Genomic DNA, 23435 nt, shown 5'->3' on the forward strand with positions numbered 1-23435 from the left:
TTGCTTTGAATTTAAGAGAAAATTTTCAGGGGTTAAGTTGAAAAATACCATTTTTATTAATTAATTAATCAAATTTACCTCTAATTTTATATTTAATTGAAACATATCTCTTTTTATATGTATTGTACCCAAATTACCCTCACATAAGAGAGTCACATGGAGAGTATCTTGAAGTGACATGGGCAAAATTGGTATAATATTTGAAAAAAGAGGTAAAAATGATAGATTTTAAAAAAGAAGGTAAAAATAAAAGAGGACAATATAAAAAAAAAAGGTATAGAGTGTAATTTACACTACTAGAAAATCAGGTTTTAGTGACACACATTGAGTAACTCTAAAAGTGTATAGTGCCACTTCAACGCGCGTCACTAATGAGGGTGACTGGAAAGACAATTTTTAGTGACACTTCACACGTGTCACTGAAACCTTTTGCATTCATTTTATGCGTGTCACTATAGATGTATAGAGTCAGGCTTTCCCAGACGGAAAAAGTAACAGCCACACACATGAAGTGTCACTATATCCTTTTTTTTTCTTTTTTATTAATATTTTTGGAGATATAGTGACACACAAAAAGTGCCACTACATTAAATATTTTTCTAAAAAAAATAATACTTAATTTTATTTAATACAGAATTAAAAATTTAAATGGGTATAATTATCAATTTAAATTACAAATTATATAATTACATTCAGATTTTATTTAAATAATATAAATACATCTAAATTAATAACCAAAAAAATACACAAAAATAATTACATTATAATTAATAGCATTAATACAGTAAGTGATTCAAAAAAAATACAAGTATAATTGCTTTACAAAATATTTTACTTTGGTAAATTGGTACTCTCAAAAGGATAGTTAAGGAGAACTCGCCAGACAGCACAAAATACCCCCCTTTTCTATGGAATTCTCACTCAGATAACGACTAAGCCAATCATACAATAAATAGGTAGACAAGGATCTTATTCATGTGGATCTATAGATAGGTGTTTATTTACAACCAATAATCTTTGTAAATGAGCTCAAAAAAGTCACCATCCATGATAGCTGTACAAAACAGTGCATGCTCTTTGGTGGTGGCAAGATTAAAATGCCTTGCTCCAAATTGAGATAGTTCAAGAAAAACAAAGTGCAAATGATGACATACTTATCCGCCTTTCTCCAGTTGCAATGAGCTTCTCATCACGAAAACTTTCTGAACAACATACTTTCCAAATGGATCTTTCATCATGGCCTGTAAAATTTCATGTAATTTGATACTCAATAATCTACTTTAAGGCCTCAAGACACCACCAGAAAATCCATTTAGTTTACATCCAGTCAGCTTAATACCAAATATATAATAGGATGCCTAAAAGTCTGCCCAATGAGACAAAATTTCATAAATTTAGCTAGTATATATGATGTAAAATTGCCTATCGTTATAATTGTTGGTTTGGATAGACAACAGCATATAAGTAATAAAAAATATATTAATAATGTTGATCTATAAAAAAGATATCAATTCAGCCATATATGATAGATATATATGTTATAATAAGAAAGAATCAGGTATACCTATAAGGGTTCATTTTCCTTGGTGTAACCAAGCATTTCATTCACCAAAAGTTGACGCTCCTCAGCAGCACCGAAAGATAAGCACTTCTTAACAACATTAGAAGCAAATTTCTGCTGACTCATCCGTACAATTCGGCCAGCAAGTTGGCGTATAATTGCTGTCCTCCCTAGTGGTTTACAAGTTAACATAGATTTTATATACATTACTAAAGATATATACACATAATTTCAAACTGAAAATTATAAATTAATCACATAATAACATACAATAGTATAAGCTAAATACAAACCCCCAAAATCAGTTTCTATCAAACAAATAAAAATTGAGATTGGTTATACACAGTTTATATTAATCCAAGATGAATTGATTTTAACTAAGAATTAAAAAAAAAACCCAGAACTAGCAGCTAGTATGAACACATTTCAAACAAAAGAGACCTAAAAAAATTAGATCCAGTGACGAGATTCAAACACTTAGAACCAAGGATTAGATTCAAACAATTTTCACAATCAAAGAGAGAGAAACAGAGAAAAAAATACCGATTGAACGCGCGAGACAAATCACCGGAGGCCATTTGGCCCTACGATTGCACGAGTTCGCCTGAGGAGCAGAGGTGTTGAGGTCGATTGGTGTTTGCACGAGAGAAATGGCCAAAGTTTGGCCTTTTGTAGCACAAGAGAAAGAAGGAGAGATAGCGGTTGAACAATTAGGGTTTTCAATTTTGAGTGATGATGGAGAGAGAAAGAGATATATATGGTATTAATTTTGTGTTTTTTTCTGTCCGAATTTTTTTTTATAATGCTTGATATAGTGACGCGCTAAGAGTGTCGGGTTATGTATACCCAATCGCGTTTGGCGCGTCACTATAAGCCAACATTTTTTTTTAAAAAATAAATAATAGAAATTATGGGAGTTACTCTTTAGTGACTCCTCATATTTTTAGTGACACGCATTATAGGACACTAACACTGAATTTTTAGAGTCATTTTGTGTGTGTCACTAAAACTCACTCCTAACCTTTTAGTGACCCGCACTTTTGTGCGTGTCACTAAAGAGTGTCACTAAAACCTAATTTTGTAGTAGTGTTACTCAATTTTCCGTCATCTAAATTATTCATTGAGGAGCAATACTAGCCCAATGACATGTGTGCCCAACAGGCCCATAATTGATTATTTTTTGGAGTATGTTGAAAAATACTACTTTTATTAATCAATTGATCAAATTTATCTTTAATTTTATATTTAATTGAAACATACCTCTTTTTATATGTATTAAACCCAAAATACCCTGACATAAGATAGTCACATGGAGAGTATCTTGAAGTGACAAGGGCAAAATTGGTACAATGTTTAAAAAAAAAAAAGTAAAAATGATAGACTTTAAAAAAGAGGGTAAAAATAAAAGAGGACAATATAAAAAAGATATAAAATGTAATTTCCTCTTATAGGTACAAAGAAGAAATAGAATTAATGGGTTAGGCCCATAATTGATTATTTTTGTACGTACAAAGAAGAAATAGAATTAATGGGTCAGGCCCATAAATGATTATTTTCTAACTTACACTTTTATAAAAGGGATTATTAAAAAATATATACAAAAGCAACGAAAATAATATAAAAATATTGTTATACCAAATTTTAATATTTTATAATTTTTTAAATTTTATTTATATAAAATATGAACTTTTAATGTATTTTTATGTTGTAGTTTATTGTTGATTTTTTTGTTGTTTGTATGTATTTTTTTTTTATGTTGTTTGGATGTTATTTTTCTTTTTATATAGTTTTTTTTTTTTTTTGCTTTTATAAATACCTTAAAAATATTAAAAAAAAAATTAAACAAAAAATTGTAAAAAATTTACAAAAAATAATAATTTATGTAAATTTTTCAAGAATTAATGGGTCATGCCCATAATTGAATGTAATATAAACTATAAATGTTGTAGTGCATGAAAATGGTTAGTTTTTTCAATTATTATTTTCAATAAATAAAAAAAAAAATTACTGGAGGGCTTTAAATCTGATAATATTAGAACATTTTATCACTTTCAAATTAAACATAAAAATTGTTTCAAACAAAAAAAATAAATAAACATAAAATTATGAAGCATTGACCTATTATTTTTTTGTTTGAGATTGAGAATATCTGATTTTTTTGATATAGTAAATAAAATAATAAACAAGAACTGAATATGTTATAAGTAGGTGTACTTGTACTGTAAGAGATCTATGATATATATCTTTACTCAAAAAAAGAAAGTAATAATTTTGAAATGGACAATGGAATGGTTATGGAGTAGTAATATTCATATATATATATATACTAGCAAAAATCTACGTGCGAGTCACGTATATTAAACTTTATGCTAGTTTTTTTCTATGTTATTTGAAAGTGATACAATTAAAAATTAAAGAAAAAATATTATTAGTTATTAGGTGAGATTATTATTATGTGTATAGGAAGAAATCACAAATTAATTAATCTTATAATCTTAACTTTAATCAAATAGGGTTCTAGATATATGAACAATAAATAATCACGTAAAAATCAAAAATAATTATTTGAATAAAAAATTCAATAAACACAGTTATATATATGAATCCTATTAATCAAAAATAATTATTCAATATATGAACAATAATTTGTCACGCTATATGTTTCCCAATAAAGAAATTCACCTCCTCATAATCGAAAAAGGTTAAATGAACTAAATAATGATTAAGAAGATCTAAATTACAAAATGAAAATAACATATCTATATGAGTATGATTTTTTTGCTATATCAGCATGATTGATCTAAGAAAAAATAGATAAACCTATAAACATATAAATATACTTAATATTAATTTTGACAAAGAAACAATTCAATTATAAACAATTCTAAATATCAGTTTGACAATTTCAACACACTAATTACTCATTAAATAACCATAATGTATACATCATGATAATTTTATTTTATTTGATATCAAATGATAGAGATTATTGAGGTTTTCAGCCATGGAAAACACACTATGATAAAAAAGTAATGCTCATTAATTGTATATTTCAAAGAAACTTAAATTTCCATGAATGTCCCTAATAAGATATAAACAATAAAGTTGTAAATTTTTTTAAAAAAAAAGTAGCAAAATTTCAGTTAATATAAGAAATAGAACAAATTGAAGATTTATACAATACTGGAATTTGAACTCTTAGAGGCCATTAGCGAAGGGGCGAAACTCGTTAGATCCCCTAGTAGAACACTAATTTAATGGTCTGAACACAAAAATTTTAGAAATCAAAATATGAATAAATTAGCATCATCAACAAAAGAAAAATTAAAGGGAAAAGACTTAATAATTACATGACAAATAATTATTAATAATTGAATTAAGAAGTTAAGATTAAAAGATTAATTTAAATTATTATTTATATATTGATTAATCCATTAATCCATTAGCTAATATAAATATAAGTAGGACTCTTTGCAGTGGTCCCTATTTTTTTATTAATTATTAATTTATTTATAGGTGATAAATATATATAGCTATATAAGCCTGATAAAGGTTGCAGCAGAGCATATACAACACGCCAAGGAAACAAAGATATATATATTTGCAGAGAACAATCTATCATATCATAAAAATATTAATGGAAATTTATGTATGGATAGTATTGGTAGATTTGTTATCTTTTTAAGTATTGTGAAGAATTTTGAGTTTATTTTTTTTTTTTTAATGATAGTATAGTAGTTTTTTAAGATTATTTGAAAATTGTAGAAAATTTTGAATACCTTATCGTGTCAAAAATAAAGTTTAAACAGTTATGTATATAAAAAAAAAATAGTCGCGTGTGCAACAAAATATATAAATCTTATTTTTCGGCGTTGTAAACTACTTAGAATTTTCTAAAAATTTATGGGTGGTCCTAAATAGCTATAACGTATGCAATCACATAAAAAAAAAAAACTAAAAGACTATCTTGAATGCCGAAATAGATAGAGAGTCTACTGAAACATCCCTTTAAAGAGTGCACGTATACATGAATTTTAATTTATTGTTATCAAATGTATAGGAAATTTTTACAATGCACTCCTTAATTAAAAGGGATGCACCGATATATTCTTATCTATTTTGGTCTCTGGAATAATTTTTTAGTCAATTTTTTTCTCGTGATCATATATGGTATAGTTATTTAAGACATCATGCAAAATTTAATAAGATTCAGAAAAATTTAACATGTCGAAATAGGGTTCAAAGATTGTGTTGCATACGTGACTATTTTATTTTATACGCATGTGAAATAAACTGTTTGGACACTGATTTCTACATTGTAATTATTCCGAATTTTTCAAAATTTTATAGAATATCTTAAATAATTATAAAGTACGTAGACAATATGAAAAAGAAATCGACATAAAAAATTATTCTGAATACTAAAACAAGTAGATGATGGATCAATACATTTATTTTAAGAAAAAATATATTGTAGAAGCACCCAAACGTATATTTTTAATAATAATAATAAGAGTAATTTATGACACAATTACACAAATACGTAAGTTTAATTATCAGTTGCAAATAAATACTTAATTTTAATTTTTGACGGTAATAATACATAAGTTATATTTTTGGAACTCTGTAAGTACATAGCCGTTAAATGTCGAATATCATCCACACGTTATTTTATTATTGGTATATAAACTATTTTTTTTAAAAAAAAATTATATAAATTTAATGACGTGGACGCATTGCCACGTGATAATTTACTCAACACTTAACAGTCATGTACCTACGGAAGTTACCGAAATATAACTTAGGTATTATTACTGCCAACAATTAAATTTAGGTATTTATTTACAGCTAGAAGTTAAACTTAAGTCTTTATGCTGCAAATTACTCTTATTTGTGTACTCGTGTCTCTCACTCACTTTTGTGTGACAGACTCCATCGTATTACTATGTTCTACCACTAATATTTTACTATATAAACAAGTGTTATTATTAAGGTGATGTTTGGTTCATTGTAATAGTAATCGTAATGGTAATGAATAGGTCTATTACATTGTTTGCTTTTTATCCTTTTTAACTTTGGTAATCCATTACAATGCATGTAATACTTATTTACATTGAGTATTGTAATGATGCTTACATACTAAAACCAATGTAATCCCCATTACAATTACACTTCATTACAAATAAAAAAAAAAAATATTTTAATAAAAATATAATAAAAAAAAGTCAAAGCCTATATTACCCATTTTTCTTTTTAATATTTTATAATTTTATAATAAAATTATTGGTTTAATTTCTTTTCATATCTCTTGTTATACTTCTATCTAGGGGGGCTTAATTAATCATGATGGTGTTTTGTTAGATTAATTATATTATGGCCTATAGGAAAATAATTAATTCAGTGTGTATAACAAATATTTATATTTCTCAATAAGAAAATACGTGTAATATAATTTCTAATTATAAACTTTTGCTATCTAGTAATAATAGAAATATGTTGATTGGATAACATAGAAATGTACAATAACCAAGTCATAATTTTGGAAAATATCATCAACAAAATTATATTTAATTAACTACACATATTTAGAAAATAAACTCAAAAAGTTAGGTTAGAGAATCTCTAAGTTAATCTTATTTTATAGGGAGTCTTTTTTATTTTTTTAGTTTTTGGCTCCAATTATCTCTTTATTTTAGGTGATATTTATTTATTTTAATAATATTTTATAATTTAAATTTATTAAATATGAATTAATTTAATAAAATAATATTAATTTTAATTAAAATAATATGAAAAAATTAGCAAATATTTTTTTTATTCATTCTCTATTATAGATAGTCATTTTTTTGTATGGTTGAAACTCATTATTTTAAAACTTATTACTTCTTATTGTAATGAAATTTTTTTATTTTTATGATTTTTAAAGTATAAGTTTGCAATATTACGACTTTTCCTAAAAAAAAATTATTTATGGAAAAAATTTAGAAAAAAAGTTAAAAAAAAAATATATAAAAAAAACAACATAAGATATTTGGTTAACCCGTAATTAGTTACCCATTGGTTACCATAAAAGTATGTGGTTAGACTTACCTACTTCTTTTTATATATATTTTTTAATTTTTTTTTTTCAATTTTTCCATAAAATATTTTTTTTGAAAAAATAAACTATTTTTTTTTGTACAAAATAATATAAAAACCAATTAAATTTATAATTTTCTTTATTTTAATTAAAGAGTGTTTAGAAAACATAGTTAAAGATGCTCTTGTGCCCACTTATCTTAGTGTGTTTCCTTTTTTTCTCTAATGAAGCATGTAGTATGAGATTTAGACTTGAAAGGAATGACTAATGAGAATGTAAATTTAAATTGAATTTGAATAACAAGGAGTTTTTGTTTCCAAATAAGATTCACTTTTTAAATTAAAATAGTGGTAATATTAATTCCATTAAATACATGAGATTCATATTCTCTCTAAATTTACTCTCTCTAATTTTCATGTCTTTAACTGAAATTCACATAACATAAACACCATCATATGACGTTTGGTTAGAATAAATAAAAACATAACTAGAATAAAAATAACATTTTAAAATTTTAAAATAAAACTAAATAAATAAATAAATAAAAATTATTTTATTTTTATTCATCTTAATCAAACATAGTGTATTTTTTTTTTCAATGCTAAATCTCATTGATTTGGTCACTCTTAACTTTGTCCTTTGTATATATGTGACAGCTGTCCAAGTGTAAACAAATAACAAAACCATTCATTGTGCTCATTCATGTTCACTAGCCGAAAGTGCATTTTTTATTTATTTATTTATTTCCTTTGTTTAAAACAACCTAAAAAATAACAAACAATACCAAAAGAGGAAACAAAATTTTATTAAAATAAATTAATTAGTTAAATATGTGTCTCCATTATTCTTGACTGCAACAACAAATCTCGGGCCTCACCATATTTTCATTATTTCCCATATCTAAATTAACTAAAATAATTAATAGTTTTTTTTAAGAAAAATAAAATAAATAAATAAAGAGAGAATGATTTCTCTTTTCCTAATTTTGTAAACATAATTTTAATCTATAATTTATAAATATTATTTAATTTCATAGTACAAAAACTTTAGACAATTTTCCAATTAATAATATTCTCATTTTCATAAAAACAATTTATGTAGTACACTTCTTTAAAGTGTTATTATGATAAACTCTTTATTTATTTTGACATTTAAAAAAGTTTTTTAATTCAATATTTTCTTTTAATAATCATTTATTTTATAACTATTTAAAATTACTTGTAACTTTTTTAAAAAATTTAAATAGTTCATAGGTTTAAAATAAAATTTGAACATTTACATACTACTTGTATTAAAAAATATAATCATAAATACAATAAAATATTTAAATTTTATTTTCGATAATTTTTTAAAAATTTACAAATAATTTATAACTATAACAAAAAAAAAATAAATAAATAAACTAAAAAAATAATTGCACTATGTGTTAAAAAAAAGTCAAGAAATTTAATCCAGGGACTAAAGTAGTTGCAAAGCAGGTGATAATAACCCTAACTCAACTTTGTGAGTTCTCCCATGGTGATCCATGATATGATCATTACTCCAAAAAACAAAAAACAGAGAAATTTCTTTAACCCAACAAAAACCCTTCCAAAAAGGGGGAAAAAAAATTAAACCCAACAAAAAAAAAATACAAAATTGATGAGAGAGAAAGTAGGGAATAATCACTGTACTAGGGGGAGAGGAGGTGAGTGTAGGTAGGTAGGAGAGAGAAAGTTTGAGTCTTTAAGAGAGAGAAATGAAAAGGGTAAGAGGAGGTGGAGGAGGAAGTGGGGAAGGGGTAGCAGAAAAGGAGGAAAATTTGGGAGAAAAGTTAAGGAAAGAAGTTATTTTGGTAGGGAAAAGAGAGGGTCCCTGTATTACTACTCCAGTAGTGTCCTCATGGAGACTTTTTTCACTTTCTGGCCACCAAACCATCATTAAAGACTCTTCTTTTATTACTTCTCAACCTCCAATTTCTACTACTTTTGCTTCTTCTGTCTCTGTTAGAAAGCTTGGAGCTGCTCTTTGGGAGCTTCACCATTACTTGCCTCTTGCTAAAATGAACCGGGGTGTGCACAGTAATGGTGGTGGTGGTGGTGGTCCTCCTAGGCTGAGGCACAACCTACACCCTCATCATCACCTTCATAGAGGTGAAAAGGCTGCTCTTGACATTTCTAATTTTCTGGGTGATAATTCTCCAAGCTCTCCTGAACAGGTTGGTATCTGTTATATGTTAAAAAGTGACTCTTTTTTCTTATGTGGGGTTTCCATTTTTATCAATTTTTTTGTGAATTTTGATTGATTTGGGAAGTTGGGTTTTGAAGGGTTTGGTTTGGTTTCATCTTAGGTTGGACAATTTAATGAAATGAATGCTTTAATTCCTTACTTGTAAAGAATTTTGATTTCAAGAGCTTTAAAGCTTAGTACTTTTTGAAATTCCTTGCTAGTGAGACTGTGTTTGGTCCTAATTATATTATTGTTGGCTGTGTTTTATTATTTTATCATTACCCAACTCTTTAAACCTTTTGTCTAAATTAATGTTCAGGTATAAATGTAGACTGGTATCATTCAAGAGCCATTGTTTTCAGAAAACTATACAAAACAAAACAAAACAATTTAATGCCATGCTAAAAGTTTGAAGCCTAATCTCCTGTCATTGGTGTCACTTTTTGTTAACTTGGTAACTCTAAAGTTCTAACAACATGTTTAACACAAATGTGTTTCAGCATTGGCTTTGTGTAAATAATGGTAATTTCTTAAAGTTTCCCAGTTGGAGATTATCTCCTTGACCTCTGATTTTTCCCTTTGATTAAATACCATGCCAGCCAGCTAGTGCAAGCAGTTTGAGGAGGCATGTCGCGGCATCATTGATGCAACATCATCGAACAATCGAAAGGAACAATCATCACGCCTTGCAACCTGTATCTCCAGCAAGTTATGGTAGTTCTTTGGAGGTAAGAATTGTTATTATTATTCTCATTTTTTGACCTATGCTCCTTTCTAATTGAGTCAATTTATGTAATTGATCATATAATTCTGTTCACCATTGCTTTACATGCTTTTCTGTTTCAGGTAGCACCTTATAATCCTGCAATTACTCCTACAAGTTCTTTCGATTTCAAGGGAAGAATTGGTGAATCACATTATAATCTTAAAACATCGACCGAACTGTTAAAAGTATTGAATAGGATATGGAGTTTGGAAGAACAGCATGCCTCGAATATGTCATTAATAAAGGCATTGAAAACAGAGCTGGATCATGCCCGTTTGAAGATAAAAGAGCTGCTTAGGGAACGACAAGCAGATCGACATGAAGTAGATGATTTGGTGAAGCAAATCACCGAAGATAAACTTGTAAGGAAAAGTAAAGAACAGGATCGTATTCATGCTGCAATTCAGTCTGTGAGAGATGAGTTAGAAGACGAGAGGAAGCTAAGAAAGCGATCTGAGAGTCTACACAGAAAGTTAGCTAGGGAGCTTTCTGAGGTAAAATCTACACTCTCTGGTGCTCTGAAAGAGCGGGAAAGAGAGAAAAAGTCGAGGAAAATGTTGGAAGATTTGTGTGATGAGTTTGCTAAGGGCATAACAGAATACGAACAAGAAGTACGAGGTTTGAAACAAAAAGCTGATGGTGATTGGAATGGAAGGACCGATCATGATCGATTGATTCTTCATGTATCTGAATCATGGCTTGATGAACGGATGCAGATGCAGGTAGAAGAATCTCGGTGTGGTGTTTCTGACAAGAGTTCAATAGTGGACAAATTAAGGTTTGAGATAGAAACCTTTCTTCAAGCTAAACATATGCAAACTACGAAAGCTGAAAAATTGTTGTCTAGAGAGCGTAGGAATTCACTCGAGTCTGTTCATTTGAATGAAGCTGTGAGTGCACCTCAAGATGTGGATGATGACGACGATGATGATGATTCGTTAGGCAGTGGTTCTCAATGTTTTGAGCTTCAAAAACCGAGCAACACAGCTTTCAAATCGAATGGGAATGAAGCTGAAAACATGAAGAAAAAAATCGAGTCCAGTGAAAGGATTAAGGGACGTACTCCATCGAGCTTGCAAGTTAAGTTCGAAGAAAAAATGGCGAAGGCTGTGTCGTGTGATGGAAACAAGATATCCCATTTAGTAAATGAAGAAGAGAAACCGAATGAAATCAGTATATCCCAAATGCCTGAACATCACGAACTGACTGAAGAGGCAAGCAACGAGAAAACAAAGAAACACGACGAAATACAGCTGCTTAATTCGAACCAAACTGTCGATAATCTTATAAGAAATCAATATTTGATGTCAGATGGAGGAAATCTACATCTCGAGAATAATAACAACAACAACAACAACGGCGAGGCTTCTTGCAGTAACTTAGGATGGAGGAATCAAGCTAGTCCAGTACGACAATGGATGTCAAAACTCACATCCCCTGAGCTTGACATCCCAGAATCTTCCTCGAAAATGCCTGTGGGATTAAAGGACAACACTTTAAAGGCAAAACTTCTTGAAGCAAGGTCAAAAGGTCGACGATTGCGTCCAAAAGCTTCAAAATTTTCCTTTTAAAGATCCTGTTTTTTTAAGTTTTTGTTGAAAGTTGTTTATTCAGGGCCTATTAGGTGTTGGTTGGTTGGTTGGTTGGTTGGTTGGTTGGTTGGTTTTGCATTATTTCTCAAGTATGGGAAGTTTTGTTATGTGAATATAGAGGCCATAGAACTCACCTATTCGGGTTCTGAATATCTTTGTGTTGTTACTACCATAACTATATATGTATACAGTTCCATCTTCATCTTCCTGTAATTTTGGAAATTCAAGCTTGTATATTAGTGTAATGGTGTTCCAAGATATAGAGACCAATAATAGTGACTGAAGATCAACTACAATTTTGGATATTTATTTGGGTTAATACTATTTTGGATACTGTATTTTCTAAAAGTTACCGATTAAGGTGCCGTTTGGTAACACTTTTGTTTTTTAATTTTTTAATCACAAAATGAAAGTAAAATTTTTGTTTTTAAAAAATTTATTTTTGAAAAACAAAAATGCGTTCTATAACCACTTTTGTTATTCAAATTTAAAAACAGAAAACAAAAGTGTGTTCTGTAAAGTTCATTTTTATTTTTATTTTTTGATTTTATTTAAGTCGGGTCTAGGTCCGGGGTCGGATTCGGGTTCAAGTCAAAAGCCGGATTTAGCGCCAGGGCCGTAGGGGGGGATTTGGGTCCGGGTCTGGTCGTAATCTAAAAGATTGATTAAGAAAAAAAAAAACTGTTTAAAAAAAATATTGAAAGTGATTTTTTTTGTTTTTAAAATTTTGATTTCTAATTATAAAATTGAAAAGTAAAAACAGTTTTATAGAACATGTTTTTGAAAAATATTTTCACTTTTCTACTTTTAAAAACAAAAAAACTCATTAAAAAAGTGTTACCAAACGCCACCTAAATTTTCTGTTTTGTTAAGTAATAAGAAAGATTTTGAATTTTTTAAAATATTACAAATAGGACTTTGAGTTCAATTTTTGATTTTTTTTTTTAATATGACTAACTTAAAATAATTTTCTGCATGAACCAATGTAGAAAATAGAACCAATTTTATTATAACATATGTATATTAGGTTATTATTAAGTTTTATTTTGATAAAAGACAAATTTAGGGTACTATTTAATATTATTTTAAAAAATATATAGTTTAATTTATTATTTTACAAAATAAATAATCAATAATTTTTACAAAACACAGAATTTACGATGATATTTGCCCTATTTATTTACCTGTTGAAATGAAATCCACAAGAGAAACATAACATCATGGTTGGTTGGACCCAGCTAGCTCTCTCTCTTAGAATACTTGGTTCTAACAAAGGTGACATGGTGTGTTGTGTGAGCCATTTTTGTGTTTAGTAACACATACAACAAATTTTCAACACACTGCAAGCTGTTTCAAGTCAAATTCTTAAGTGGGTCTTTTCATATAATGATTTTTTTTGCCCTTTTTGAAAAAAGAGTTTAGTGGGTCAGTTTGTGTTTCCTTTGAGGCCTTGTTTGATGTTTCAAGAGTAATACTCTTTAATAAGGGGTCCTTATGACAAAAATTTAAAATGTTTTTTTCTTCTATAGAATGGAGAGGAGAACACTTGAAGAGGGCAAATCTTCTCATTTGAGAGGAATAATTGTGAGAAGAAAAACAAAGATGGGAAGATTAAGAGCATGTTTGGTATTGTTTTCTGTTTTTTGTTTTCAAAAAATTGTGTTTAGAAATGAGAACAAAAAATAGTTTTTGAAGTTTTTAAAAACAAGTCATGTTTGGTTAGTGTTTTTTAAAAACAATATTGACTAAAAGTGAATTGGTTTTTAAAACAGAAAACAACATTTTGTTGTTTTCAAAATTCTTGTTTTTTGTAACTTTGTTTTCTGAAAACTGTTTTCAAAAAACATGGCCAAACAAGCCAAATTGTTTTCAAAAAATAATTTTCTGTTTTTAAAAACAAAAAACTGTTTTTTAGTTATTATGCCAAACATGCACTAAAATACTCTTAGAGATTGTTTCTGTTTTTATAAGTGAGAACAGAAAATAGGTTTTTGTCATTTTAAAATTTTAATGGTCCTGGGTCGGGGTTAGGGTTCAGGACCGGGTCCACGGGTCTGAGGTTCGGGGGCCAGGTTCAGGTCGGGGTCGGTCTAGGTTCTGGGTCTGGGTCCTTGTTCAAGTCCGGATCTAAGTTTGGGTCCAGAGTTTAGGTTCGAGTCTGTGTATTGTTCTGGGGTCCGAGTCTAGGTATGTGAGCAAAATGTAAAAAATAATATAGTAGACAAAAATAAAAATTATTTTTAAAAATAGAAAACAACATTTTAACATTTTATGTATTCTAATTTCTTGTAACTCAGCTTTTAGAAATCTGTTTTTTTTTTAAAAAAAAAAAAGTTGGCCAAATGCACCTCATTAATTTTTAAAAGATGTTCTCAACTTTTTGAAAATAGAAACAGTTTTTAAGTTATAAAATCAAACAATTATTTATATTCATTATATATTTTTTTTTGTAAAGCTAATAATTATTTTTTTCCCGGTTAATAAATATGTTAACTATCTATTATGTATGTAAAATTACTATAAACATGTTAACCTTACATTAATGATGTATGTAAGCATATTTAAATGTTAAATTAGTATTTATTTATCATAAAATATACAATTTTTTTGTACAATATATTATGTATATCTTGTCGTATTCTCTATCCATTTTCTTACTTTTTTTTTTTTTTGTTCTTTTGGAGGGATTCATGTTAGAATTAGAAGGAGACAAGAGACACTTATCCCTCCAGCTTTCTCTCCCACCCTTTCAAAATTCCCTCCCTCCAACCAAACATAGTGATCTTATTACTCTCCACTTTCTCTCCCTTCCTACTCTAAATCCACTATTGTAGAAGAGGTTTTTGCTCAGTAATGGGAGGAACAACTATGTTGGAGTTATTTGAAGTTGGGCCATGCAAAGATGCTTACCAAATGGGCTTTCTAATAGGCCAAAGATTTACAAACCAGATTAGAAGCAGGTTGGCTAATGATCTCATTCTCCAAAATCAACTTCTCCCTTTTGCCCAATCCAAACAATCACAACCCTTGATTCAATCTCTCTCTTCCAATAACCAAAAGAGATTCCCAAGATATTGGGATGAGCTTGTGGGTTTGGCTGAAGGTAGTGGTGTGGCTGCTCTTGATGTAAGTGACTTGATTCTACAATCGACTTTTCGAGTCACCTTTGATTTTAGAGTGCCACGTTGCTCGGAAAGCTAATTTCATCATAATACATAGACTATGGTTGGTTGGAATTTTAAAATCCAGTTTTAGTAACCAATGAGCTTCAGTTCTTAGCATAAGTAAAATCAAACTAAACAGAGCTATTTTTAACTTTGCTTGGAAAACTTCTTTCATCATGATACATAAGTTTTGATTGGTTGTGCTTTTAAAATTGCTTTTGGGTTTCTGAAACTCCGAAACTTCAATCTTTAGCAGAAGCAAAAGTCCAGCTGAACAGGGCCTAAGCAATTTTGTATTTCTTATGTTGTTTGGTTCTAAAAGGAGCTTTTCATTTGCAGATAATACTGATTAATTTCAGGAAAGAGATTCTTCCATTTATTCCAAAGACAGAGTTGAGCAATGATGTTCCTACTATGGATGATATCTCAGCTGATTGTTCAAGTGTTCTTGTTGTTAGTGATTCCATGGCCATTGCTGCTCACAATGAGGATGCAAATATTGCTCTACTTGACCACACGTATAGCATAAAACTTCATTATACCAATCTCATAAGTGTTCGACAAAATGCCAAAGTGAAATCTTTTTGTGTTTTTTTCTGGGCAGATATTTGATTAAAGGAACTCTTTCAAATGGGCTATCATTTCTTGCTTACACCTATGCAGGAGAGCTCCCAAGTTGTGCATTTGGGGTCAACAATCTTGGACTAGTAAGAACACTCTCTTGTTTTGAATTTGTCTAAGCAATTCTTTAACTCCAATGTTATGTGATTTTAACAGGCATTTACTCTGAATTCGGTTCCCCCATCTGAAAATGAGATTGAAGCTGGAGGGATCGGACGAAACTTCATTTCGCGAGACCTACTCGAAGCAACAAGCATCGAGGATGCATTATCCGTTAAGTGTTTTAACATAACAACTTCTTGAGTATTCATGTTTGATTTTTTATGATTCTAACTTATAATCAATCATATGATTTGCACTTCAGAAAATTTGTTCTTCTGAAGTCTCTGTGGGACATAGTTACAATCTAATCGAAACACGAACACGTAGGATTGTCAATGTGGAAACAGCTTCTAGAAATCGAGTTTCGATTTATGAGATTGGCAAAACACCATTCTTTCATGCAAACATGTATCTACATCTTCAAGTTCCTCAGGTAAGTTTAAAACAAAGTTAAATAGATTGAAATCATGAAATGAATTTTAGTTCAATTAATAACAAATTGAAATCATTATTCCATGAAGTTACAAGATGAGAACTCAATAAGCAGACAAACAAAAGCAGCTGTGTTACCAAAAACTACAAAAGAAGAAATCCTAGCCGTTCTTGGAGATTCAGAGGACCCGAAATACCCCATCTACATGACAGGTATGTACTACTAGAGTCTGGACATAAAGCTAACAACTTTGATTCCTTACAACATAAAGTTAACATCTTTGATTGCCTTCTCTTCAGGTCCAACACTTTACACATTATGCACAGCTGTAATAGACATCGACCGACAAACGCTATCGATTATTCAAGGAAATCCACACAAAAATGAAGTTTCACACATCTTTGATCTGTCTTCAAGAGATTTGAAGTTGCTATAATAACAAAAAGCTTATTAGCAAATTTATTACCTTTAAAGATTGTATTCAAAGAAGAGATGTTTGTACAGCTCCTATGCACGTTCATAGAGCCCCAACATGTGCCCATCAACACATCTCATTGCCGCAACCTAATCACAATCAAATCATTCCATCATTGTTTTTTTGTTGAACTCTGAATAACATTATTATGAAGCAAACAAGTCACTGATTTTCCTTTCTTCCCTATTTATGTATTTGTTACTACAAGAGTGCTACCATAGTACCATTAACCTCTTATTTCAATATCCGTGTCCAAAAATACATGCCGAAATATTTATTTTTCTAAATTTTTTAGTTATTAAAAAAATTCTGAATAGTCTACAATATCGACAACAAATGTTGAAATATGAGGTTATAATTACCTTTCCATGGATTTCATATTTGATTGGACCATCTAATTCAGCTCCTAATGCCATTAATTTTGTTACTGTACTGTTGATATCTGTTACTGTGAAAGATAATAATGAAGAGTACTCCTTCTGTATGGCATGATCACTGCCAGAAACATAACAAGTAATGAAGAAGTATAAAACAAACACATATAATTACAATTGGGTGTAGGAGAATTTTAGGCATGATCAAAAGAAAAATGATGTTTTTTTTTTCTTTTAGACAAATTATCAAACACATAGAGGGCAATGGAGAAAGATCATTTACATTGGAGATTGCATAAGAGCGAGCTTAAGTGGACCAGATTGAAGCTCAGCCCATCGGAGAGTACAGACATTGACGGTGAAATCAAGCCCCTCCGAGTAGAATCGAGCTGCTTTGGGCACGTCCTTGTGAAGCTGCATTATCCATCTAAATGAAGCTGCCATTTTTCATATGCAGAAAGCTTCATACATAATATTTCTTTTCCTGTTAAGATTTGTTACTGAAATGTTCTGCTATTTCTATTGGGCCGAATTTGGGCCAAATACAGGTGGGCTTACAGTTCAGAACAATCGACTGGATTTGGGCCTGTCCTATCCAACCCAAACACTGTTTATGAAAAAGTATTGGAGTATGAATTTGAACTTTAGTTTTATTTTTTTATTGTATTTTTTTTTTATATATATATATATAAATCACATAAAATATAGTATTTATCTAAGAAGCATAATTCATTTTTGTATTGTATTTTAAATAAATGTATATATGTTGCTTTATTTTTTATTTTATTTCGATAATTAATTAATATAATTTAAATACTAGTAAATTTAGAAAACTTTTTTGTCTAAAATAAATTGATTAATTAACTGTTATCTTTAGCTGGTTTTGAAAAAAAGAATAAAACCTTAAAGATTAGTATTGTCCAAATAAATTAAAATAAAAATATATTTGCCCTTTATACTGAGAATAACTAATAAATATATAGGAACTTCAATGAAATATTATAGTTAACTTGTTCATGTCAAGAAATTATTCTATGATATATATATTTTGTAAAATCATATTTTTTTCAACTAAAGTGATTGGAGGTTGAGCACTCTCTCCATCACCATCGTTACTCTATGAGAACATGTAAGTTTGTGCTATAGAGAAACAAAATTCATTCCTCTTTCCACTGAAGACAACAGAATTATGGGTAAATAATCATACCAGCCTACTCAGAAAGAATTAAGTACAACTGGTAATTGAATAGGTGAGTAGAATACTAGTCCATCATTTTACATAGGACAGCATGTCTTGCATAATTCAGCTATACAGGCTGCTTTGACATCTGCCAATTGCTATTTGAATCTTTTGAGGCTTCCAAAGTTGTTGGAGAACTCTTGCCCAAGTGGAGGGTTTTGGTTGCAAAAACTTTCTGACCATTATTTGTATAATTGTGGAAGCACCTTTAATCTTTTCCTGCTTCAGCAATCGAACAACAAGCTCATCTAGGAACTCCCCTCCATCTTGAGGTGGTTGTAGATTTTCTCTTAAATTTCTCAATAAAATATTGCATGTAATTAAGTCAGGATCACATCCTCGATCCAACATACTATTTAAAAGATCAATGATCCGGGAAATGCTTCTGGTTTTGCAAAACGCATTGAGGAGTATGTTATAAGTGACCACATCTGGTTGAGAATTGGGCTCTTCACAAAGCATTTCATTGAAAAGCTTGAAGCTTTGTTCCACCAGCCCATTGTTGCAGAGGCCATGAATCATTGAACTGTAAGCCACAACATCAGGTTTGAACCCTCTGCTAAACATGTGTTTCCACACCATCAACGCCTCACCGAGTTTCCCATGCTCACATAAACCATGAATTAGTACACTGTAACAAAATTCATTAACTGATAAATTATTACGTCCCATTTCTTTCCACAAAAGAATTGCCTTATGGGTTTGGCCTGTCTCGAAGAAACCCTTCATCAAGGAGCTATAAATATAACAATTAGGCTTGAAACCATTATCTACCATTTCTGCAAGAACTTCCTCTGCTTTGTCTGGCTTCCTTTGTCGACACAGACCGTATATTAGTGCACTAAATAAGACAGTGTTGGGCTTGCGCCCTTTTTCCAACATATCCTTCCACAATGTCATTGCCTCTTCATATTTTCGTTCCTTAAACAATCCACTAATAAGAGTAGAATAAATGTGCTCATTTGCACGATGCCCTCTTTCCTCTATAGAAATCAATAACTTAACTCCATCAACAGCTCTTCTATGCTTAACAAGCCCATTGATAATGGTTCCGTAAGTAATATCATTAGGCATGCATTTATTCATCACCATGCGATCTAAAAGGCTAACAGCCTTCTCCAGCTTACCCTTGAGACACAAACCATGGATAAGGGCATTGTAAGTAGCCTCACTTGGAACACAACCTTTGAGAAACATGTTATCAACGAGCTTCGCCGCACGTCCCAAATCCCCACTCTTGCATAACGCACTAATCAAAACATTATAAGTGACAGGACTGGGAAAACACCCTTCAATTTGCATCTCATCTAACAAAGAAACTGCTTCATCGATCCTATTCTCTTTGCACAAACCATCCATTAACGTAGAATATGTAAACACATCAGGATTGCAATCCCTAAGGGGAATTTCTCTAAACACTTGAACTGCTCTATCAACCAACCCCAACTTACACATGGCCTTTATGACAAGATTAAAGGTCAAAGCATTTGGAGAGATATTCATATTCTTAGCACCAACAACAACATCCGAATAGAATGCCAACGCACGAGAGTAATCACAATCTTGTATAATAACATTAAGAACCGAATTGAAAGATACAACGGTTCGCTTACATTGGTACTCATCAACCATTATATTAAACAACTTGACAGCCTTCTCAGGAAAATGAGCTTTCCCATAAGCCCTAAAAACTGTAACAAAACATTTCTCAGTTAAAACCCGCTTTTCACGTTTAACCTGATCCAAAACCTTTTCCATCGACCTAAAATCGCCCAAACTCGCATAGTTTTGGATGAGTGAATAAAATGTGGAATCCCCCAATTTATAGGAGCCCAATCTGGGACTTTCTCTGAAAGCCTCCCCGGATAATGGGTTCTCGATTCCATCATCATCTTCGTTATCTAGATGAAGGTCCTTCTCGGAAGCTTTATTCAGTGGAATTGCAATAACAGAAAAGTAACAAAGTTGAAGTGGAGGAGCTGATTGAAGAAGTGATGAGAAACTTGTTAGCTTCTCTGGACTCTTTCGAAACGATTTGCGTAGAAGACTTGAGTAACATATCGAGCATTTTAGCATTGATTTCAAAAAGGCTCCTTTCTAAGTTATCTAATTGAAACTGGAAATAGGTTGCAATGGATGAGAAAATAAATGAATAATAACGAGTTTTTGTAAAATCATATTTTGATGTACACAAGCTCAAAAGATAACATATTGATTTATTCTCTAAAAAATATGATTAATATTTTATGTTAATCTTAGCCAATTAATTAATTAACTAATTAATATTAGTATCAAATAGAAAGTTTGTACATGTTTATACCTTCTTTCACCGAAAGAAATAGTATAAATATATATATATATAATCAAAACTATCTTCTCAATAATAAGAATATGTACATCAAATCTGATTGGATTCAATTGGATATTTAAAACAAGTAATTACTCTAGGCGAATAGAAATTAGAAAAAAAAATAAAATGTCATAGCTACATATTGAAATCAATGAAAAAAAAAACACCACATAATTTTATTTACCTGAAATAGAGATTGAGAGAGATGATTTATTGGATTGCTCTTTACCTGAAAAAAAAAAAATATATAATAAAATAAAATTAATAATCCATTAATAATAATAAAAATCGAGTAGAAAACAAGAATATATCTGTCAACCAAGAATAATTGTATTATTATGGTATATTTGTCTTATATGTCTATATGATATACCCGAATTTATTTTATTCTATAAAAAATTTTAGTTTAATTTTGTTTTATTATATTGTACTAGGAATGTAAAATAAAGATTAGAACTTCTGTAACCTGATGTTGATGAATGGATTCATGGTCTGAGGTTACTTGACGGAGAAATAGAGCCGGTAACTATTAGGTGAATTCCGAGATCAAATCGGTGTCTTTATTTTGTGTTTATTTTTCTGGGATTAGTGTTTCTGGTAAAACAGAATTAGAAAAATCTTAGAACCCTACCCTAAATTTTGTTTCGGCTGTAGCAAGAAGAAGATAAGCTCGAAAGAAAAAAAAAATTTAGTAGAGATAGTGGCTGCCGTGTATATTAGAAAGTATATAGCTTTTATATTAGGGTTATAATATTGAGAAATTTGTATGGGCCATCTTATTTTGGTAATTATTTTTAAAAATAACTTTGTTTTTGTTATGTTAAGTTTTTGTATATATAATTGTCGTTTTTTTGGTAATTTTTTATTTTTAGAATTAACAGTTGTGTTTATGTTTGCAGGTAATTGTGGAGGAGATGATGACGTGTCACGTCATTTTGTGTGTGATATATTATTAACGTTATTTTTGTAAAAACTTACCTAATATAGTATATTCCTAAAAAAATCCCTATAATATATTAGTTGGGCTGCTATTATGTTTGGGCCCAATTACTCTTGTGAGAAAAGAGTTGTTGAGGAAATTACACTCTATACCTTTTTTATATTGTCTTCTTTTATTTTTACCTTCTTTTTTAAAATCTATCATTTTTACCTCTTTTTTTAAACATTGTACCAATTTTGCCCCTGTCACTTCAAGATACTCTCCATGTGATTCTCTTATGTAAGGGTATTTTGGGTACAATACATATAAAAAGAGGTATGTTTCAAATAAATATAAAATTAAAGGTAAATTTGATTAATTGATGAATAAAAAAGGCATTTTTCAACTTACCCCAAGAGTCTTTGACTCTTATTGGTTGGCTGAAGAAATAGGATAGTCTTACCTTTTTTTAGGAAACTTTACATAATCATACACTATTATAAACTTTATTACGAAAATAACTTATAAAACATATTATAACATGATATTTAGATATTTTATCAAATATACTAAATATTAATTAATTAATAATTCATAAAAAACTTTTCATATCTAAATTTCTCTATTTATTTCTATATATATATATTTTAAAACTAATAATATATTAATTAAAAAATTATGACGGTGTGCAACTTTTTTTACACTAATTAAGAAAATAAAATAAAAAGTACATTATCAACAGTATAATATATTCTTTGTGTAAATTACATATAACTTAGATACGAACAGTTGATTTAAACATTGATACTACATAGTATAGTATGTAAAATATACCAATTATATAAATATTTATATTAATATAGTTATTTTAATTTATATATATAATAATAATTTTTACATGTTATTACATTTTAATGAGAAAATAGCGGCATAAGTATCCAAAGTTTCATATTTATATGACTTAAGTACCCAATTTTTTTTTTTAGTGGCAAAAGTGCACAATGTTCACTTCTGTTAGTATTTGTTAGTACCCAATGCAATTCTGTCAGTTTTTGTACACGTGTACAACTCATATTAATTCACCCATTTACTATTATGACTTTTGTTTTTATCTCATCATTTTACATCTTAGTAAATGAGTGAATTAATCTGAGTTGTACGCGTGTACACAAATTGACAGAATTGAATTGGGTACTAACAAATACTAACAGAAGTGAACATTGTGCATTTTTGCCACTAAAAAAAAAGTTTAGGTACTTAAGTCTTATAAATATGAAACTTTGGGTACTTATGCCGCTATTTTTCCTATTTTAATTAGTGTGATATATATATACTAGAAAGTAGTTATAATCATATCTTGTAATTTTAACAAATTATGTGATTTTATATATACTAAAAGGTATATATATTTTAGACATTATGTAATATTGTATATTTGTATATATACTTTTAGGTATATATATTTTAAATTGCATGTGTATATATTTTTAAATTGTTGTGTATAGATACTAAAACACACATATATATATATATATGGAACATTTCTTAATG

The 23435-nt window shown here is 29.4% G+C and overlaps 4 protein-coding genes and 1 long non-coding RNA gene across 5 annotated transcripts; 2 read left to right on the top strand and 3 right to left on the bottom strand.

Moving 5' to 3' along the window:
• Nucleotides 1-743: 743 nt before the first annotated feature.
• Nucleotides 744-2327, bottom strand: LOC115708665 (uncharacterized). Its single transcript, XR_004010054.2, has 3 exons — nucleotides 2105-2327; nucleotides 1565-1731; nucleotides 744-1241 (listed from the first exon to the last, which is right to left on the bottom strand). It is a non-coding gene; the product is annotated as an uncharacterized LOC115708665 (long non-coding RNA).
• A 6780-nt stretch (nucleotides 2328-9107) lies between these two features.
• LOC115716145 (uncharacterized protein At5g41620) lies at nucleotides 9108-12511 on the top strand. Its single transcript, XM_030644883.2, has 3 exons — nucleotides 9108-9837; nucleotides 10448-10576; nucleotides 10695-12511. Exons 1-3 carry the CDS (start codon nucleotides 9379-9381, stop codon nucleotides 12183-12185), a joined length of 2079 nt encoding a protein of 692 aa, XP_030500743.2. The 5' UTR covers nucleotides 9108-9378; the 3' UTR covers nucleotides 12186-12511.
• A 2349-nt stretch (nucleotides 12512-14860) lies between these two features.
• LOC115716153 (uncharacterized) lies at nucleotides 14861-17187 on the top strand. Its single transcript, XM_030644892.2, has 7 exons — nucleotides 14861-15332; nucleotides 15710-15888; nucleotides 15975-16077; nucleotides 16148-16264; nucleotides 16356-16526; nucleotides 16615-16738; nucleotides 16826-17187. The coding sequence occupies exons 1-7, from the start codon at nucleotides 15060-15062 to the stop codon at nucleotides 16960-16962; spliced, it is 1104 nt and encodes a 367-aa protein (XP_030500752.2). The 5' UTR covers nucleotides 14861-15059; the 3' UTR covers nucleotides 16963-17187.
• On the bottom strand, nucleotides 16562-21487 carry LOC115716170 (uncharacterized). Its single transcript, XM_061115984.1, has 6 exons — nucleotides 21432-21487; nucleotides 21150-21194; nucleotides 17659-17982; nucleotides 17364-17496; nucleotides 16993-17090; nucleotides 16562-16852 (listed from the first exon to the last, which is right to left on the bottom strand). The coding sequence occupies exons 3-5, from the start codon at nucleotides 17817-17819 to the stop codon at nucleotides 17034-17036; spliced, it is 351 nt and encodes a 116-aa protein (XP_060971967.1). The 5' UTR covers nucleotides 17820-17982; nucleotides 21150-21194; nucleotides 21432-21487; the 3' UTR covers nucleotides 16562-16852; nucleotides 16993-17033.
• LOC115716146 (pentatricopeptide repeat-containing protein At4g20090-like) lies at nucleotides 18395-21652 on the bottom strand. The gene is made up of 3 exons (XM_030644884.2): nucleotides 21432-21652; nucleotides 21150-21194; nucleotides 18395-20731 (listed from the first exon to the last, which is right to left on the bottom strand). Exon 3 carries the CDS (start codon nucleotides 20689-20691, stop codon nucleotides 18679-18681), a length of 2013 nt encoding a protein of 670 aa, XP_030500744.2. The 5' UTR covers nucleotides 20692-20731; nucleotides 21150-21194; nucleotides 21432-21652; the 3' UTR covers nucleotides 18395-18678.
• Nucleotides 21653-23435: the final 1783 nt, after the last annotated feature.

Source organism: Cannabis sativa, chromosome 5 (genome assembly GCF_029168945.1).
Source record: "Cannabis sativa cultivar Pink pepper isolate KNU-18-1 chromosome 5, ASM2916894v1, whole genome shotgun sequence".
Taxonomy (NCBI): domain Eukaryota; kingdom Viridiplantae; phylum Streptophyta; class Magnoliopsida; order Rosales; family Cannabaceae; genus Cannabis; species Cannabis sativa.

Excerpts from the sequence above, each read along its gene's own strand:
- LOC115716145 (XM_030644883.2), top strand. The coding sequence starts at position 9,379 with ATGAAAAGGGTAAGAGGAGGTGGAGGAGGAAGTGGGGAAGGGGTAGCA. Across the intron at positions 9,838-10,447 it reads CTCCAAGCTCTCCTGAACAG|CCAGCTAGTGCAAGCAGTTT; the intron begins GTTGGTATCTGT and ends ATACCATGCCAG. Across the intron at positions 10,577-10,694 it reads GTTATGGTAGTTCTTTGGAG|GTAGCACCTTATAATCCTGC; the intron begins GTAAGAATTGTT and ends TTTCTGTTTCAG.
- LOC115716153 (XM_030644892.2), top strand. The coding sequence starts at position 15,060 with ATGGGAGGAACAACTATGTTGGAGTTATTTGAAGTTGGGCCATGCAAA. Across the intron at positions 15,333-15,709 it reads GTGGTGTGGCTGCTCTTGAT|ATAATACTGATTAATTTCAG; the intron begins GTAAGTGACTTG and ends TTTCATTTGCAG. Across the intron at positions 16,265-16,355 it reads GCATCGAGGATGCATTATCC|AAAATTTGTTCTTCTGAAGT; the intron begins GTTAAGTGTTTT and ends TTTGCACTTCAG.
- LOC115716170 (XM_061115984.1), bottom strand. The coding sequence starts at position 17,819 with ATGGCAGCTTCATTTAGATGGATAATGCAGCTTCACAAGGACGTGCCC. Across the intron at positions 17,497-17,658 it reads GCTCTTATGCAATCTCCAAT|TGATCATGCCATACAGAAGG; the intron begins GTAAATGATCTT and ends TGTTTCTGGCAG. Across the intron at positions 17,091-17,363 it reads AATATGAAATCCATGGAAAG|GTTGCGGCAATGAGATGTGT; the intron begins GTAATTATAACC and ends GATTGTGATTAG.
- LOC115716146 (XM_030644884.2), bottom strand. The coding sequence starts at position 20,691 with ATGCTAAAATGCTCGATATGTTACTCAAGTCTTCTACGCAAATCGTTT.